The sequence below is a fragment of the Miniopterus schreibersii genome, assembly GCF_964146895.1.
Source record: "Miniopterus schreibersii genome assembly, chromosome: 18".
NCBI lineage: Eukaryota > Metazoa > Chordata > Mammalia > Chiroptera > Miniopteridae > Miniopterus > Miniopterus schreibersii.
Window position 1 is genome coordinate 24,955,896 of NC_138121.1, and position 18,149 is coordinate 24,974,044.

An 18,149-nucleotide genomic window follows, 5' to 3' on the forward strand; every position below is an offset into this window, starting at 1 on the left:
GGAAAGACATGAATGAAATGAAGGAGCAACTCATGAAAACTCCTTTAAAAGAGCATTGTAGATGAGGGAACCGAGTCTTCAAAGACTCGGAGTGGAAATGGACTTAGCAGGTTTGAAGAACACCAAGGATATGTTGTCAGACTGGAATGATTCCAGGAGCATGACAGAAGATGTGGTCAAGGACAAATCCAAGGTTCACGTCAAGGATTTATAAGCCACAGTGAGGACTTAGGGCATAGTTGATGTGGGATGGTTGGGAAGCACCAGAGTGTAAGGTCCAATTTACATTTTTAAAGCTAACTTGGGAATCTGGGGGGTAAAGAGTGTGGGTGCATGAACAGGAGCAGAGAGAGCAAGTAAGAGATGCACATATTAACATGGGAGAGAGAGGATGACTTAGCCGAGAGGGTAACCAACAAATTGTGAGCGACGGTCAGATTCAGGACAGAGAAGGTGCAGCCAACAGGACTAGCGGGTGGGCTGGACATGGGTAAAGAGGATTGGGTGTCATCAGATTGATGGGCGCCAGGCTGATATCGATTCCTCTCTTACAAAGACAGTGCCTTAGTTTGAAATGCTTAAGGAAAAACACATAAAAGATAAAAGGGTACAACTCAGCTGCATAGTGGCATTGACGGAAGTCATGTGGTCTAATTATTTGTGCTTCTCATCACCACGAGGGTCTTATGTACAATAAACAAGTTTGTCAAGCCCATGTCCTGCTAGTCAAGCTGTCCCAAGCAGGAACAGTCTCTCTCGGGTCTTAGCACCTGCTGTTCAATGAGAAAATGAGGAGCCTTGAGCTTTCCCAGAGCAGGTTTTCCCAAAGTGCAGTCTTTAGGCCACTGCATCAGAATTACTTGGGATGATATAACAGAGATTCCTGAACCCCACTGAGAACCCTCTAAATCCTGAGGCTGGGTCCCAGGAATCTGCATTCCTCAAGTTCCAGGTGATTCTTATGCAAGTTAAAGTTTTTTTAAATTGTGATAAGAGAGCGTATAACATAAAAATGTCTACCTTAACTATTTTCAAGTGTTCAGTAAGGTTAATTGTATTCACATTGTTGTGAAACAGATCTCCAGAACTTTTTCATCTTACAAATCTGAAACTCAATGCCCATTAAATATATACTCCCTTTCCCTCTCCCCTCAGCCCGTGATAGTCACCTTTCCACGCTGTTTCTATGAATTCAACGACTTTAGATACTTCATACCGCATTTGTCTTTTTTGTGACTGGCTTATTTCACTTAACATAATGTCTTCAAGGTGTATCCATGTTGTAGCATGTAGCAGGATCCCCTCCTCTTTAACGCTGAATAATATTCCATTGTATGTAGAGGCCACATTTTCTTTATGCCATCATCCGTCAGCAGACACCTCGGGTGCTTTCACTTCTTGGCAGTGTGAATAGTGCTGCTGAGAACATAGGTATGCAAATATCTCTTCAAGACCCTGCCTTCAGTTCTCTTGGATGTACACCCAGAAGTGGGATGCAAATTACAGTTTTGGTTCTCCAACACGAGAGAGATTTTTAGAAATGAAACTGTTCTGTATCTTGATTGAGTGATAACTATAAGCATAGAACTAAATACACAGGCATGTGCACATGCACACACACACACACACACACACACACGAGTACACATAAAACTGAGGAATTCTGGTAAGACCCAAAACGATATGGATGTCAGTGCCCTGCTCATGATACTGGACTACAGTTTTTCAAGGTGTTACTATTGGGGGAAACTGGACAGTATGTGGCATCTCTGTGATTTCTCACACCTGCATGTGAATTAAAAAAAAAATTTCTCAAAATAAGTTTCATTTAAAAAGAAAGCATTTCCCTCATAGCCCTTGAGGTTAGAGTGTGCCACTGAAGAGGGGGTCCAATCTGGAATGGAAGTTTAATAAGGAATCTTTGGCATTGTTCCAAAGGAGAAACTGGCACAGGAATTGAGGCCAACCCAACATGCTAAGTGGACCTGGGGGTATGGCAGCCCAAAGCCCAGACAGTAGGACCAATATAACAGAGATGGGGAACTGGACGTTTGATGAGGGCCAGAGAGACAATGAGGTCACCTGGGAGCCGAGGCCCCAGAGTGTGGGCCTGTAGCTAGAAACTGATCGCCTTCTTCAGATCATGTTGGCTCTGGGAACAGGGTGGGAGCAAGGCAGGTAGAGGAGATCTGGGTGGGGCCCATAACCGTTGCCAGATCTACTCATCACATGGAAATCTTGCATCAAGAGGCTGATGTTTCCTCTTGATTCTAAATGAGCTCCAGCTTCATATCAGCAGCTTCTGCAACACATCAAAGACTTCCCTTAGATGGTTTAGACTGTGAGCCCTAATCAAGAATGGAACATTACAGAGATATTTTCTTCATAAAAAAATGTAAAGGATGCCGGCAGCTACCATTTATTTAGCACTTGTTATATGCTGGATGTTTTGCTAACTGCTTTACAAACATCATGTATTTTATCTCACCACAACCCCGTGAGCTACATCCCATGCTCCCGTTTTAAAGATGAGGAAACTGAGATTCTAAGAAGTAACTGAATAGGTTTAAAATCACAGAGTTGATACGGGGAAAAATTGGGACTGGAAGCCAAGTCTCCCTGAATCTAAAGTCCTCGCTTGGAGCCTCAGCTCTTCCTTGGTTCTCAGAATTTATCAGTGAGCTTAAAAGTGAAGCTTCAGAGGAAAAGCAGACACTGATAACAGTGCTGGTTCAGAAGTAAAGCTGATGAGACCGAGTTCCATGTTATAAAATTCTGTCAAGTGCATTGAGACGTTTTCATCCAAAAATCGGAGACCCGTGAAGACTAAAAAAGCCAGCTACTCTGTATCCTACTGTAATTACTGTAATACTGGTGATCTCCTACATACCTAATGCTCACTTGTTTCTCACTAATGATCGATACTGAGAGATGCCAGATGTCCTGAAGTTTCACAGATTCCCTTGGACCCCCACTGGTAATAATCTATAGCCAATCTGTAGTCATTGTCTAAATAAGCTGCAATTTCAAAATAAATTTTATAAATTATTTTTGACTCTGAAATTAATACATGCCCATTATAGAAAATCTAGAAAAGTGTAGAGAAGCAAAGTAAAAAATAAAATAGAAAAATCACTTCCATTAAAACCACTCTTAATATGTCAGGATGATCTTAATAGTACAGTGTCTTTGTCCATTTTTCAAAAGTGGCATATATAATGCATACTCTATTGCAATCAGACATTTCATTTCATATCATGAACACCACACTACTGATATATTTTTTCAATCTCTAAAGTGTTTCTGTAACATAGTATTCTACTGTATGCAGATACCATAGTTTATTTCCTCAATATCATGTTAGAATATTGTGTTGTTTCTTAATTTTCTGATTTTTAAGTAATATTGAAATGAGTAGACATGTTACTAAACACTCCCTGTCTCTCCTACCCCCCCCCCCCCCCGACAGCCCCTAAGCTGAATTTCTGCAAGTAAAACCGCATGTTTCCAAGGCTTGTGGTGGATAGTCACAAATTGCATTTCAGAAAGATGTTTTAGTATCATCAGTAATGTATGAGATTTTTTTTTGTCCTCACAAATTTGCAAAATACTGACTGGTAGGTTTTTCTCATGATTTTGGCAATTTTATAAGCAAAAAACTACCTTTTAATTTATATGCTTATTGCTTTTTTGTTTTCTTATTCCGCTAATTGTTTTTTTCTCAACTGATTTTTAGCCAGGTCTTTTTATATTCAAGATAGTAAGCCTCTGTTTTATATAATGCAAATATTTTCTCACTTTTCTGTTTATTTTAGTCATACAAAGGCATGCACTTAACTAGTTTACTCTCTCAATAATTCACATGGTAAGTTATGCCTTTAACACTGGTTTAGAAAGGCCTTTCCTGCTCTATTTCATGAATATTCAATGGCGTGTTCCCCTAATACTTTAATCCACCTGGAATTTATAGGCTATACTTTACATTTTTACATATCAACTTTAATTTTTGGAAAACATGTTTTATAAAACACATTTTAATACTTATTTAACAAAATGACTTTAGAGCTGTAAAATAAAAAAAGAATTTCATTTCATTCTATTCCTCTGAATTTCGCTTTTGGATAGGGTGAAGGGCAAGTGAAAATAAAATCCCCAGCAATTTTCTCCTATGGCTTTGTTTTCAAAAGTATTATATTTCTCATCTGGTACAAAAATCCCCTTAACCCTGGTACACATCCTTAATGAATCTGGCATAATTCCAGCATCCATGATTTATATAAATTCTACTTGAGCCAATTAAAATTTCAGCCTGTGCCCCCTCTTAGGGTAGAGAATATTCACTAGGACTTTACCCAGACTGCTTAAATAAAATTCTTTTTAATATCTGCATAGATTTCTTTCACATAGTTAAAGCTATTATTAATTAATTATTAATTAATCAAAAGTTAAATAGAAAAACTCCCTCAAAGTCCAGTGTGGTCGTGAGCATGCATACATAAGAAAAAGATTTTTTCATTAAGTTTGGGAGAAAACAGACTTAAAAATTCCAAATTGACAAAGGAAATACTATAGCTCTAAGTAGAGCAAGCTTTTCAAAGAACAGTGGATAATAGCATCAAGGTCTTTAATCAGTAATCTAACACGTATGAAATGTTCATTGCCCTTTCGATCATTTTTAGAGAGAGCTCTAAACACTACATCCAGTCCACCAAGGGGGAAATTCCACACCGAACTGTGTAAATGAAGGTGGAGGAATGTGACAGAAAGCTAAAAGTACCTTTTCCCTGGGAACTCTCCAGGAGTCGGTTCATAATGAGATTCAACTTTGATAAATGAATAAAGCTAAGAAAAATAACTTGAAACACAGTGATTAATGTCAAAGGGAAACCTGGATTACTGTAATAGAAAAGCAGTTTCAAAAGGGTAATGACTGACAAATAGGAATTGAATCGAGGGTACTGCAACCGCTTTTACAAAAGCCTAAATAAAGGTCCATTGGGGGTGAATGAGTGCCAAGGTCACCTAACCCTCCTCTGATATAGCGAACCTTTGTTCAGAATTTCCTGTGTGGTGGGAATTGTGCTATACATGCTCATTTATCTTTTTATTACTTTAACAACAACAAAAACAAAAACCTGGCAGTGTTATTCTAAACACCTTTGTGACATGTGCAAACTGAGACCTGGAAAGTGAAGTCACCTAATAAGATAAAATCACCGTGTGGCCCAATCTGCATAGGACAGCCTTGGTTTGTACCTGTTGTTTCAGCTTAATTGTTAATAGTACCTATTTACATTCTAAAATGTGTTCCAGTTTTAACAATAAATTATGTGACCACAGTATTAATTTCCAATTGCTGTAGTGACTGAAAACAACACGTTTGTTTTCTTGGATTTCTAAAGGTTTAGAGTCCAACATGGATCTCACTGGGCTAAAGTCAGTGTGTCCCCTGGCCTGCATTCACGTTTGGGGGCTACCGAGGAAGGTCCTTGACTTTTCTAGCTTCCAGTGTCTGCCTGTATTCCCTGGCTCATGACCTCTCCCTCCAACTTCAAAGCCAGCCATGGCTGCTCAAATCCCTTCTCACATCATATCACTTAGACCTTGTCCTCTCCCTTTCTGTTGAGGACCCTTGTGAACTGCATGTGGACCTCTACAGATAATCCAGGCTACTCTTTTTATCTTAAGGTCAGCAGATCGGCAAGCTTAATTCCATTTGCAACCTGAATTCCCCTTTGCCATGTAACCTAAAATATCCATGGGTTCCAGGATTAGGACATAAAAATCTTTGGCAAGGCCATTACACTGTCAACCACAGCCCCTCTATAGGGAGCAGAGCCAAATTTTGAAGGCAGGCTTTCTGATTCAAAGTCTAGTGCACTTTCAGTGATCAATGAGGATGTCCTTGGGAGAGAAGCTTTGTTAGATCTTTGTGAGGTGTTGGGAGGTGGGGAGAGTGCTAGCATTGCAAACAGAGAGTCAATGAAAGTATCTATCAATGCTTTCTTTATTCAAGTCACTTAATTAGATACAGCAGGAATATCTAGAAAATAATGTCCCTGCCTTTGAGTTGCTTATGATCTAATTGGGCCACAAGTAAATTCTCATCTACATGGAGAATGCATCTCTCTCTACCAAAGTAGTCTATAATAAATGAGCATGATACTGTATTAATTAAACATGTAAGAACTCAGTTGCAAAAAGTAAAGGCAATTTAAGTTTCACATTAATCAAATAAGTTAGGATTAGTTTTATTATTTTACTTATCACAGCAAACATTATATCCATACTGGAAAAGACTGTTTTAAAAAACACCTTCCAATCACTCTCAATCTTTAGAGATCATCTGTTATAAATAAACTCATATAAACATATTTACACAAAAATCTCTGCTGGCTTCTTTATTTCCATGATATCTTTACAGATTTTTTATAAAGCAGTTAACATCTTTGAGGGTCTCGAGACAGGCCTGTACTTCCAAACTGCCTTCCAGGAAGATTGTATCAAGTTGAATTGCCACTAGCATGGAATCTGGCACTTATGTCCCTGCACTTCCACAATCACTGGGTCTCATCTCTTCTTTCCCTTTGTCCTCTAGGAAGGCAAATGCAGGCATCTTGTTTTTCATATGTATTTCAGGTTTTGTGTGAGTCTCCATGTCTGAACTTGAAGTCGTGTTTAACTGGAGATATCCAATATTTGTTAGACCTACACATGTCTCTAATTGCACACAGTGAACTTCCAGTTATCATTTTGTATTTCTAGCATTATAACTATTCTCTTTTGTAAAAGGTGATATTTGGCATGAAAGGAATGAGACCCCTCTTTGTTCGTGACTTTTAAACTGGTCCAATTAGAAGTTCCTAAAGAGGTATTTCAGAGATAGTGCATACCCCAGCATCCACTCCAGGACACGTCTTAGTGCCCCGAAGAGGTAACTTGGAGGGAACATACACATTTGGGTAGGAGACATCTATGTCTGAAAGAAATCTATGTCACATTATGTTGGAGTCATAGCTCATATGTTCTCTTCATTTTATTGATCAAAAAACATGTGGCTGAAAAGCATGCATGAACACACACAATCAACCAGATGTTGACTATGTCATTGCAAATAAGTAATTCACTTATTTGTGTGCGTGTGTGTGCGTGTGTTTTATTTCATTTGACTATTTGGCCTGAAGCAGAACCATCAGAGTTCAAACGGTCAAAGTGTTTTCTAAATTGTTTTACTTCAAAATGACTCATGAGTCTATAGACTGTGTGTGTCACGCTTTGTTTCCTGTTCCATTGATCCAGATTTGACATCTGTTGCTTGGGTCATCTCATATTACAGAAAGTATTGGCTTTTAAGAACCGGCTCCCTCATTTTGGCCTTCATCCAAAAATCGTTGTAGCACATTTTGTTTTTCGCCAGTTCATCCCTTTGGGTTAGATCACAGTATCAAATTTTGTCTGACTAAATTGTATCTTTCATAAGCAGATGAGAGGCTGAGCCAAATGAAGGGCAAGATGTTAATAGTTTGTTGTGATGCTGACGGCCAGTGTGCTTGTACATGCTTTGTAATTTGGTTCATTATGTTCCTAATCTTTTAAAAAGGGTTCTTGTCTGTGCATTGTGTACAGCTCATCTCCATTGTTATGGTGCATTAATTGGTTTGAAGAGTCATCGGTTTGCAAGTTGTGACTCGATAGTTCACGCCTCTAGTGGAGATGCCCCCCAGACCTGGAAGGAGAATAGAGGCACCTAGGTGCTGGGGTGCTGGGAAGGTGGTCGGGGGCCTCACATACTTCAGTGAGGCTACTCTGGCAGCTTAGCTTCCGCACTGGCTGCCGTGGTTTTTCATTACCTGCTCCCTATTTCAGAGGCCGAGCCCCTCTCTCCTCCTGCGCACAAGACTCAGGAGATCAGCATTGATAACCCAGTGCCCTTGACCACGGCCCCCGAAGTGGGGCGATCGGCTCACATCCATGCGGTGCCTTCATGCCTCTGCCCTTGGATAAAGTATTTCTCCTTAAACAGATTAGGGGTGACTGGCATACAGTGTTCTCTCCCGGTCATATTCACCATGGTTATTTGAGAGCTAAATGTATAAGAAGGACAACTTTTTTCCTTTTCTTTTCAGAAAGTCCGTGACATCCCAAAAGGAAACATGTTGTAGCCAGGCTGACACTGTAATACTCCCCAACCTGTCATTTGTGGCACCAGTATGTTATATGATGCACAGCGGCTCACAGCGTGTTTTAATATGCATTTTCATGTGTATTAGGAAAATTTTATAGTAGTTCATCGTTGCCTAAATTAATAGATATTTTTGCCTCAGATGAGGCAACAGAGAAACATAGCAATCAGTGTAAAGCCTCTTAAGCAAATAACAAGTCAGTAAAGAGAATAAAACTAAAAATGTAAGGAAAGTCCATGAAAAATTATTTAGCAAATAAGAGCATAATGGGGGAAAGCTGGCATTTTGGAGTCGGTCTGAATTTGGATCCAGCCAAATCCCCAGCTAGCTTTTGACCAGGGCCCAGGTACTGAAGTTCTCTGGGTTCTGTGCAGTGGGTATTTCTCCAGGTTGTTTTGAGCCCAATGTGACAATGCATAGAAGGCCCAGGCATATATCAAGCACCAAATAAATATTGTTCCCTTCTTGTAAAAAGCATGTAATCAGTTTAATGTGCTTCGGGGGTCGTTTACTACTGTGGTCCTCCTTCACAAATTAAGACTGCACAAACTGTCAACTAGTCTGCGGTCGGCGGAATCAGGACCGACTGTCAGCTCTCGTGTGCCAGGGATGGAGAGAAAGGACAGATGGCCGAAGCGGAGGCCAAAACTTAGTACGGCGCTCTCTTACAGAGGCATTACCTCTTCAGCAGAGGGCTTTGTGCGATGGATATTAACTCAAGTGCCTGTTGTGTGCCAGGCATTGGTATCAGTCTCGGGGACTTGCTAATGGGCAGGAACAGTTACCACACCTCTGACTTCATGGGGCCAGATGGAGAGGCAAACATTAATCGAATTGTCATGTAAATAAATAAGCATTACATGCTATGGAAAGTATTATCAAGAAAGATACTGGTGCCGTGGGAGTGTAAGCCAAGGATGCCGTAGCCAGTGTGGAAGGGCCATGGAGGATCCCTGCCAGTGGTATCTGAGCCGAGGTCTGCAGGATGAACAGGGGCTCGCCAGGGGACAGCAGGTAGGGCGCTCATGCCTGCAGGAGGGCGGCACGTGAAAATGCCTGCATTGGGGAGGAGTGGGAGAAGTTGGAGAAACCAAAAAAAAGGTTGGTGTATCTGCATAAGGAGGAAGTTCAGGGAACTTGGAATGAGTTTGGAGAAGTGACCCGGGGCCAAATTGTAAAATGGCTTGTCAAAGTGAGAAAATGTTTTGTTTGTCCTAAGAATGATGAGAAATGATTAGGGGGGAGGGTCTATAAATAATTAAAATTTTGAAAAGCTACCCTGAAGGCCTGTGTTAGTCTGTGTTCTGCAGAGAAACAGAACCAATAGGAGATATGGCCCTTTAAACCCCGGGCAGTACGAGTTGGGTCGCACTTTAGAACCCACTTTCTGTCAGACACCTTTACACGTCACTGTTACTTAGTCTGCACTCAGACCCTAGGAGGGTGCTGTCATAGGCTCTTATTAATAACATAGAAACTAAGGTGGAAAGAGGTGGTGAGTCCTGCTCAGAGCCTGAATCTGGTACATCAGGAGAACTGACTATCCAGTCCCAGTGCTCACTCCACAACTCTCCAGAGCCCTCTACTCAGGCTTTCGGGGTGTGTCCCCCTCAGCAGTGCTCCCCTCCATCGTGACCACCAACGTCAATGGCCTCTCTCCCTTCCATGATGGGCTAAGCTTTCCAAAGCTTGGGCAGGAGACCACGAACACCAGAGTCTCTCAAAGCGCTGGTTTAACTTAGATTCCTAACAGGCTCCCTCTACTGATAAAGGTTGATCAGTTTACCCTTCCCAAGGGTGTTCATCTCAGTGGGGGAGAACAGCACTGCAGTGTCCGATCCAAAAGTCATCCCACAGCTGAGCCGATTCAGTGCTGCCTGCGCCGGTGCTCCATCCCCCGAGCTTTCCCACCTCCGGTACCTCTCTCTTTCCATTTGTTTTCTGCAACTTTTCACTTTTCAATTAGTAAGCAATTCTCTTCTCCCTACTTTCTGTTTCATAACTTTACAGAAAGTGATCAGACAAAATACACATTAATTGCTCATTATGTACCATTGAAGATCAGAAGATTGGAAAACTTGATTTATGTGTGTGTGTTTTATATCTGTGTGTAGTGTGTGTGTTCTTATGTCTGTGTGTTTGTATGTTACGTGTCTGTATGTCTGTGTGTGTTCATATGTAATGTGTGTTTATATATCTGTGTGCCTGTGCCAAGGCTCCTCCAGACTGATTCACAGAGAACATCTCCTCTGCCTGGCCCGTGTGTTTGGGGGTGACATATGAGTCCAAGTATGCAGTGGATTCCTAGCAGGTGGTACAACTCTGCCTTCTGTTGGGAACTTATTTTCATGCATCTAAACCCAGGAATGCTGTTCCCAAGCTGTACAAAGCCCCTGGGCTTTCATCTCTAATCTCCGTGTCACAGTTCAGTGTCACACGGAGTAATGTGTACCCGTATCCCATACAGATGGGATGAAGTATAGGGGCTTCCTTGGTAGCTTCTGAGCAGGGACCAAGGGTCTGAATTTCTAACCCCCAGGGGATGCCCAGGCTGCTGGTCCCAAGACTGCACTTTGAATAGCAAAACCCTAGAACACACTACACAGAGGTTGGTCAGATATATCACTTTCTCAGGCTACTTGCCATGGAATAAGTTATTAGGCAATTACTTGTCCAAGAAACTTGGGCAACTGTTTCTAGATATAATTTGTTGAGCATCTCTCTTTCTGGTTCCACAGTAGACCTTTTTATATGTCACCCCCTCATTATTCCCAAGAATATCAACCACTCAGACTAAGAATAGAAGTCCTAGAAGGTGGCATAGAAGTAGTCAGTGAGAAGCTGGGTGATTTCCATTTCCTTTGAGCAGTTGTTCCATTGCTCCCTGCCAGTGGCTACCTGGATGTTCTTCTCACAGTCGGTTTCTACTAATTGGCATCTGGCTTCAAACATAAAGAACAGGCATGAGAATGCTTCCCTTCAAAAGCATTCCTGTTCGTTTTGTTTCTGGAGCCCCCAAACACAGTCCCTATAATAGATCTTGTGACTCAAAGGAAACAAACATTGTTCCAGTCTTTTTTAGACTAAGGATTTGTGTGTCTTGGGTATTTCAATTAAGAAGAGGAAAGGAAGGCGAGACTGTCATTAAACATTTATTCTCTCATACTCGAGGTACACTCTGAAAGTTAAGAGCCCCACTTCAGAAAGGTTGGCATTTGTTAACTGTGGATCTGACCTTCATATGAGAACAGTTATGAAAACTCACTGGAATGTCGGATTTCTTTATAGTAAATGATTGGGGAGATAAGGCCGTGTTTACTAGTGATTTCTTCACGCATGTGTAATTTTCTCCCACATTATTAATATGCCTTTTGGAAAATGCATGGACTACTTAGTAAAGCACTAGCATTTCCTACTATATATTTTATTCAGTATACTATGGTTTCCTTTGTTAGAAACAAGCATGATATCATTTCCCCTCCCTCATCTCTGCTTACCCAGCAATTTGCAGAGAAAAGGCCTTCTTTTCTCACTTTGCCCAAATTGTTTTATGCAAAGAATGTTAAGCAGGATCAACTTTAGTCTACTCTGTTGGAACTGAGTGGAGCCCCAATTATCTGACTTCATCTTGTGCCAAGACCGCTCCTAATATAATGCTAAGCATGAAACCATTACACTTGCTGTCTACAACTCTTTCTCCAGGCATTTTTACATGGCTAGCTAGCCCCTTCTGCTTTGTTGTCATTCAAGTTTCAGTCAAAATGTTCCTTCAGCAATAAGTAGGTTCTGGGCAGGGCCTAAGTATGTGCAGATAGTCTTCCAAACTATTCTATTTAAAATAGGTACTTCCCTGCCAACACACACTCATGCTCTTTCTCTTTTTTTAAAAAAAAAGTCTTAAGAATATTTTTTAATTGATTTCAGAGAGAGGAAGGGAGGGAGGGAGAGACAGAAACATCAATGATGAGAGTCATTGATCGGCTGCCTCTTGCACGCCCCCTACTGGGGATCGAGCCCACAACCCAGGCCTGTGCCTGACCTGGAATCGAACCAATGACCTCCTGGTTCATGGGTCAATGCTCAACCACTGAACCATGCCAGCCAGGCCATACTCTTTCTCAATCACACTATGGCCCTGAGCTCCAGAGTCCAACAGAACTCTGCAGTGGGGGAAAGATTATGTATCTGCATTGTCTAATGTGGTAGCCACTAATTATCTGTGGCTATTGAGCTCTTGAATGTGGCTAATGCAGCTGAAGAACTGGATTTTTCATTTTCTTTACCTTTATTTAATTTAAATTTAAACAGTCACATGTGGCAAGTTGCTGCGGTATTGGACCATGTAGCTTTAATATTTCAACCTGCTCCATCCCTTCATATTCCTTATCTCTATCTGAAGTTATCTTATCCCTGTATCTTACATTGTCATTCCTCCTCACAAAAGAGTCATAGGGTTACTATGGGACTCAAGTGGTTCCTATAGGAGAGAGCGTAGGGTAGTGTTGGATAATGTTGGTTATTATTCCTAAGAATGAGTGTTCTAAATGTTGTGCTGGGGTTCCAGCTGCAGAGGCTCTTTCCCAAGGACTCCGACTAGAGAGACCCTTTTCTGACGGAAGTACTCAGCCCCCTCAATGCAGGGAGCGCCCCTGGGACCCAGGGAGTGCTCTGTCAGGGCCGAGTTAAATCAAGGCTGAGTCGGGCTCGGAAAGTGAGAGCGTAAGGTTGCTGACATTCCCTGGGAACGTCATGACATAATTCCCTGTTTCCAAGACAATAAAGCTAGTGTTTTTATGCCATTGGTTTCTTCATCCTTGAGATCTGAAAGTAGTTCTTTTGGTATTGGAAATGTTTCATGGATTTATGAAATTACCTCGTAGATTATAAGGGCCGGGTGGGCAGGAATCCTGAGGTCTCGCTCAGGACCCAGCAAATGTCTTCCTTGCACCAGGAAGGCTCTCTGTACATACATACTCACCTGAATTTCTCCCAAACATTACCATAAACACTTTCAGTTATTTCTTAATGTACTCTGTTCATAACTGCTTAGTCAATTATTTTTATTAGCATAACATTTCTTTTAAGCATAATGATGTTGGAAAAACAGAAACAACGTAAGCACATTTTCTCAGCTATGGCTGATTACGAGTGTTTTTTGTTTGTTTTTTTGGACTTCCTTTGCAGATTTGACAAATTAATTGTGAATTTCCCAAGGGGGACCTAACATGAATTGAACTTTGTCTTTATTCTGCAGTGTTTAGTTTCTATTCTAGTCCCAGTGACTGTCCATTGAGACCAAAGTTTGAATATTGCCAAGGGCTCATAAAGATGCTGATATAACCTACTTTTCTCCAGAGAGCTTGGTTTCAGTTTTCATAATGAATTAATACCTCTTTCTCCTCCAATCTCTTTGCTCCAATAGCTATTTGTGGAGACCACTGATGCCAACGGCAGAACTCTTGAGGGGCCAGTCCCTCTGGAAGTCATTGTGATTGATCAGAATGACAATAGACCAAGCTTTCGAGAAGGGCCCTATGTTGGCCACGTCATGGAAGGATCACCTACAGGTATGTTAAGCTGGCTTATCATCTGCATAATGGCTTGGGAGCTGGCATCCTCTGATCTTTGGGGATGCTAGGGACTGTTTTATTGCCTTGCCAACTTGTTGTTTGGTATGCATCAACATGGGCATGTTATTTTCCTGGATAGAAGCAACAGCTGGAAAGATGAAACTCAGGATAGGACTGGGGTGTTGCAAACTCTGAAAATATCTCCCCTGTCTCTAAAGGTGGCCTTTCAAGGATGACCGACACCTAGGTCTTCAAGGCACTATGTAAATATCTGTTGGACACCATGTAAATATCTAGCTCGTCCTTGTGAGGGCCCAAGGCTGAGCTCTGCAGAACAGTGGAGCTGTGAAGAAAATTAAAGGCCTCTCGGCAAGCTCCATAACAGCATTTTAATCAGAACCATTTTGGAAAAATGGGTCGGACTTTTTTTCTCCCCTTTCTTTAGATGTGCATGGAGAAACCTTTGTCTTCAGTCAAAGGGCCAAAGGCAAGACATTTTATTTCTCTCCCTGGAAATACCTACTGTTACGAAAATGACTCGGAGTTACTACACAGCTCCTTTTATCTTTTTCCCACACTTAACCTTTCTGTCGGGGAAGGTTTTACAATTAGAGCTCCCTTTTCTGGCCCAGTAGATACTAATTAAAGCATTCTGTGACTGGCAGCAGGAATCAGTCCCAGGTATAATGCTTGAGAAACCAAAGAGCAAAGAAGAAAAATCCCTATTATAAGGCTGGACTTTGATTTTAAGCTTTAAAATGCATTTGAGTAAAAAAGTGCCGTATTAAGTGTTTCGCTGTGGCTGTGTCTAGACGATGCCCAAACAAATAAGTAAGAGTCATTCAGCGGCCAGACCGGAGGTAGAAGCTTGAGAGCTGCTTCGATTGGTTATCTCCGCCCCACCCCTGGCTGAATTGATGGGATGTATCAATAACATGTAGATACCTGAGGTGCTGGAAGTGTTGTCATGGTAACCTGCCTAGACTACTAGGTGAATAACTGTATGTAAGGCATCTAAAACCTCCCTCAACTTCAGGGAGCTGGGTCTCTGTGCACCTCATCAGATACCCAGGGGCAGGAGGGACCCTCTCTCTCCTGGAATCTGAATGCATTCTGTGAAAAGAGCAAATTCCCTGTGTGGGCCTGAGGGCATCTGGGGGAGAGGGTGGAGGCAGAGAAGTGGAAACAGCCCTGGAAAAATAGAGTGGCAGGCGGAGGTTGTTCTGATCACTGTAGGGTAGAAGTTCCCGGGGTACCTCTCAGTGGGCTGCTTTTGATGGACAGGTGGCTTTTGGTGAGAGAGACCCTGGAATTTGAGTTTGATGTTTACAGAAATCTTAAACAAGCTGATGCTCAGAACAAGTTAGGAGAACCGATGGGGAAAGCTATTAAAGAGACTGGAGATTGAGCAGAGCAGAAAAATGATTCTCCCTTTCCATCTGTGGTACCCGGGCATTGTATAGGAGTGACTAGAATTCAAGATGGGCTGGAAAAGTGTTCTAAATGTAAATGACAATGGTGACATTTGAGGTGGCAGTGAGCATGTGCGTATCTTTGTATATTATATGTGTATACGATTAGACGATGTTCAATTTACCTCCCACTGTGCCCTTCCTCAAAGTTTCAGAATTTCAAATTTTAATGTTTTATAGACACGTCATATTTTCAAAGAAAATAGAATTCTTTATGTATATTGAATTTCTTAAAGCACAAAGCAATTTGGCTAGGGTGGACGCATCTCCAGCAAAACATAAAACATCTCAAACTTCTATTTATAATTGGAAATATCCTATAAAAATACATAGAGCCTTGGGTATCCGTATGGAGGAGCTTCTACCAGCTATGTGGAATTTGTTGTCTTTTCCAGCACCCTCTGGGGTTGGCTATAAAGCAAGAATCAGAACGGAGTCAGTCAAATTTCGGGTTAAGAATGTGGAAATGTTGTGGAAAACTTTTAGAGGAAAAATCACTCATACTACTTAGTGCGTGTAGGAGAGTTCAGGCAAGGGGGCCCTGAAGTTTTCAGGAGGACAGTGGGAATCTGGGAAGGGCAATGGTATCCCTTTCTAATCCCCTCCCCAGCCATAACCATTTATAAGTTATAACTACAAACATAGACTGGCTATAGAAATGATCACCTCTCCTACTTTCTTAATCCCCACTCATTTGTGGCTCAGAATCCTACATGTTGTAAGCATTACTCTGGATCTGTTGTACAAAAGAGAATGCTGACCCTGGAAAGAATTCAGTGACTTTGCCCAGTTTACATAATAATAGATGGAAGGCAGTGTTCAAGGCTCAGCCTGTATCATCTACCTTCACATCATGTGCTCTCTCAACTATCCAGATCTTCGTGGTGAAAACTACGATGAGCACCTCCTGTATTCTGAGACCTTTGTATATACTGTATCCGTTCCTCGTTATACCAGGTCCTACCTGAGAGGTGGTGCCACTGTCCCATCCTACATATAAGAAAACAATGTCAAAGAGGTCCAGGAGCTTCCCCCAAATCATGAGCTGGTAAATGAGTTAGAACCTGTGTTTATGTCTCTGGCTTCAGGACACAGGCTCTTCCCCATGTACCATGTTGGAGCCGGCCACCTCCTCTCGCCTTCTTTACAAGGGACTCTCTGCAGGCCCAGCTGGGGAAATATCTGTGGGGTTCTATCAGATGAACTGATTTAGCTTCTGACAGAAAGTGACCAGCTCTCTGACCAAATATTCAGGCTTACTGAGTCACTTTTAATATAAGTGAGTCATTGCTCAGTCTCTAGGGTTAAACAGCATTACATGGGGACCCTTGTCTTCATTCACATCACTCTCTCCCAAGTCCCCGTAACCAGGGGAGTGACCTTCACAGCCTCCTGGAGCCCATGCTCAGAAGGGCCCCAGGGTTGGTATTATGCTCTGCTGTCACCATCTTAAAGCTGTTAATAATTGCTGAGCAAGGGGTCCTGCATTTTCATTTTGCACTGAGCCCCACAAATGATGCAGCTGGTCCTGTGCCCAGCATTGCGGCCTAGAGCTGAGTTTGATGCTCCACTCCCCTCCCTCACAAGGTGAGACCTTGGGAAGGTTACTGAACCTTCTAGAAACCTCAATTGCCTTGTCTATAGATGGAGTGGGTGTATAATGGTACCTACCCTAGAGAACTATATACAAGGATTAAATGAGACAATGTGTTTTACTCAGTGCTGAGAACATAATAAATGTTCAGGAAATGCCAATGTATTGTTAATGCTATAATTATTATTCTGGCAGCGAACCCCCTGGGGAAGGGAAGGCAAAGGGACATGCAGTTTGTGTGAAGGAACATTCATCTCCTAACAAACCAAGTATCATTTTCCTGTTCCAGTGTACCCGGGTGCCATCTGCACCCATCCATCACAGAGGAAGGTCACCTATATTTATCTGTCTGTGCAGACAGGAGACCATTTCCAGCTGCTCAGCACTAAACTCCAGGAGAGTGTTTTGGGAAATCATTATTAGATGAGGGGAGATCAAGAGACAGTAATGGTCTTTGAACTTTGCACGTTGCGAGCTGTTCCTTTGGTGGTGTCACGGGCATTGATTTATGGGACCTAAGCCCAGGCCCTGGCTGCTCCATGGGACCTGCAGAGCTCTGTGTGAATCTGGTGTTTTCTGAATGCTTGAAGCACGCCAAGACCTCATGAGTTAGGGGATAGAGGAATGGTGTTCAGGGCTTCCTCCAGAAGCATACCCAGGTATGAGGATTGAGGGCATGGGGTTTACCTGAGAGGTGCAGGATACCAGGTGAGGAGGTCTACAAGAAAGGGAAGCCAGCCAATTCAAGATGCCGCAGCAACCCAGCAACCATAGTGGGCAACTGTGAGCTTGATCCTTTGATGGGGGGAGAGGGCTTTAGAAAAATGACATAAAACACACACAGCAGCGTTATCCCAGTCCAGGGGCCAGGGACCTGGGATATCTATACTCACGCCCATCGGAGCTGTCCCCAGAAGGACTTTAATTCCTGGGCTACTTTCAGCCAGCTGTGGACATGGGCAGACTGGGTCCCAGCAGCTCAGGAGCAGCCTTCCAACAAGGTACAGGGGCTGGCTGCTGGGCAGGCTTCAGCTGTGCTCTGCCTTCCGTGCTTTCGGCCATCCTGAATGTCAGCATGGGCAGCTAGGAGAATGGCACCTGACACCAGGACTGGTGGGGTGGCTTTGAGGGATGTCAGGGAAAGGAGATGGAGGGAATATGTTAGTCCCCAAACTGCTTGACTGAGAAAGAAAAATGCAATGTTGACCTTTCTCTTTAAAACTGGATCAGGACATAGAGGTGCATGTCCTGACTCATAAGAGATCCCCATGGCTGAGCTGCTGACACTTCTTCTTGAGGCTGCTGAATTAGACCGGAGATGAGCAGCTAA

The 18,149-nt window shown here is 42.4% G+C and overlaps 1 protein-coding gene across 2 annotated transcripts in view; it reads left to right on the forward strand.

Moving 5' to 3' along the window:
• Positions 1-18,149, forward strand: part of CDH13 (cadherin 13) — a gene marked incomplete at its 3' end in the record, with an annotated part of 902,539 nt that overhangs the window by 566,458 nt on the left and 317,932 nt on the right. For both annotated transcript variants that reach the window (XM_081117876.1, XM_081117875.1), the window contains exon 6: positions 13,606-13,750. In XM_081117876.1, the coding sequence (XP_080974002.1) occupies positions 13,606-13,750 (145 nt within the window). The remainder of the gene's footprint in view (positions 1-13,605; positions 13,751-18,149) is intronic.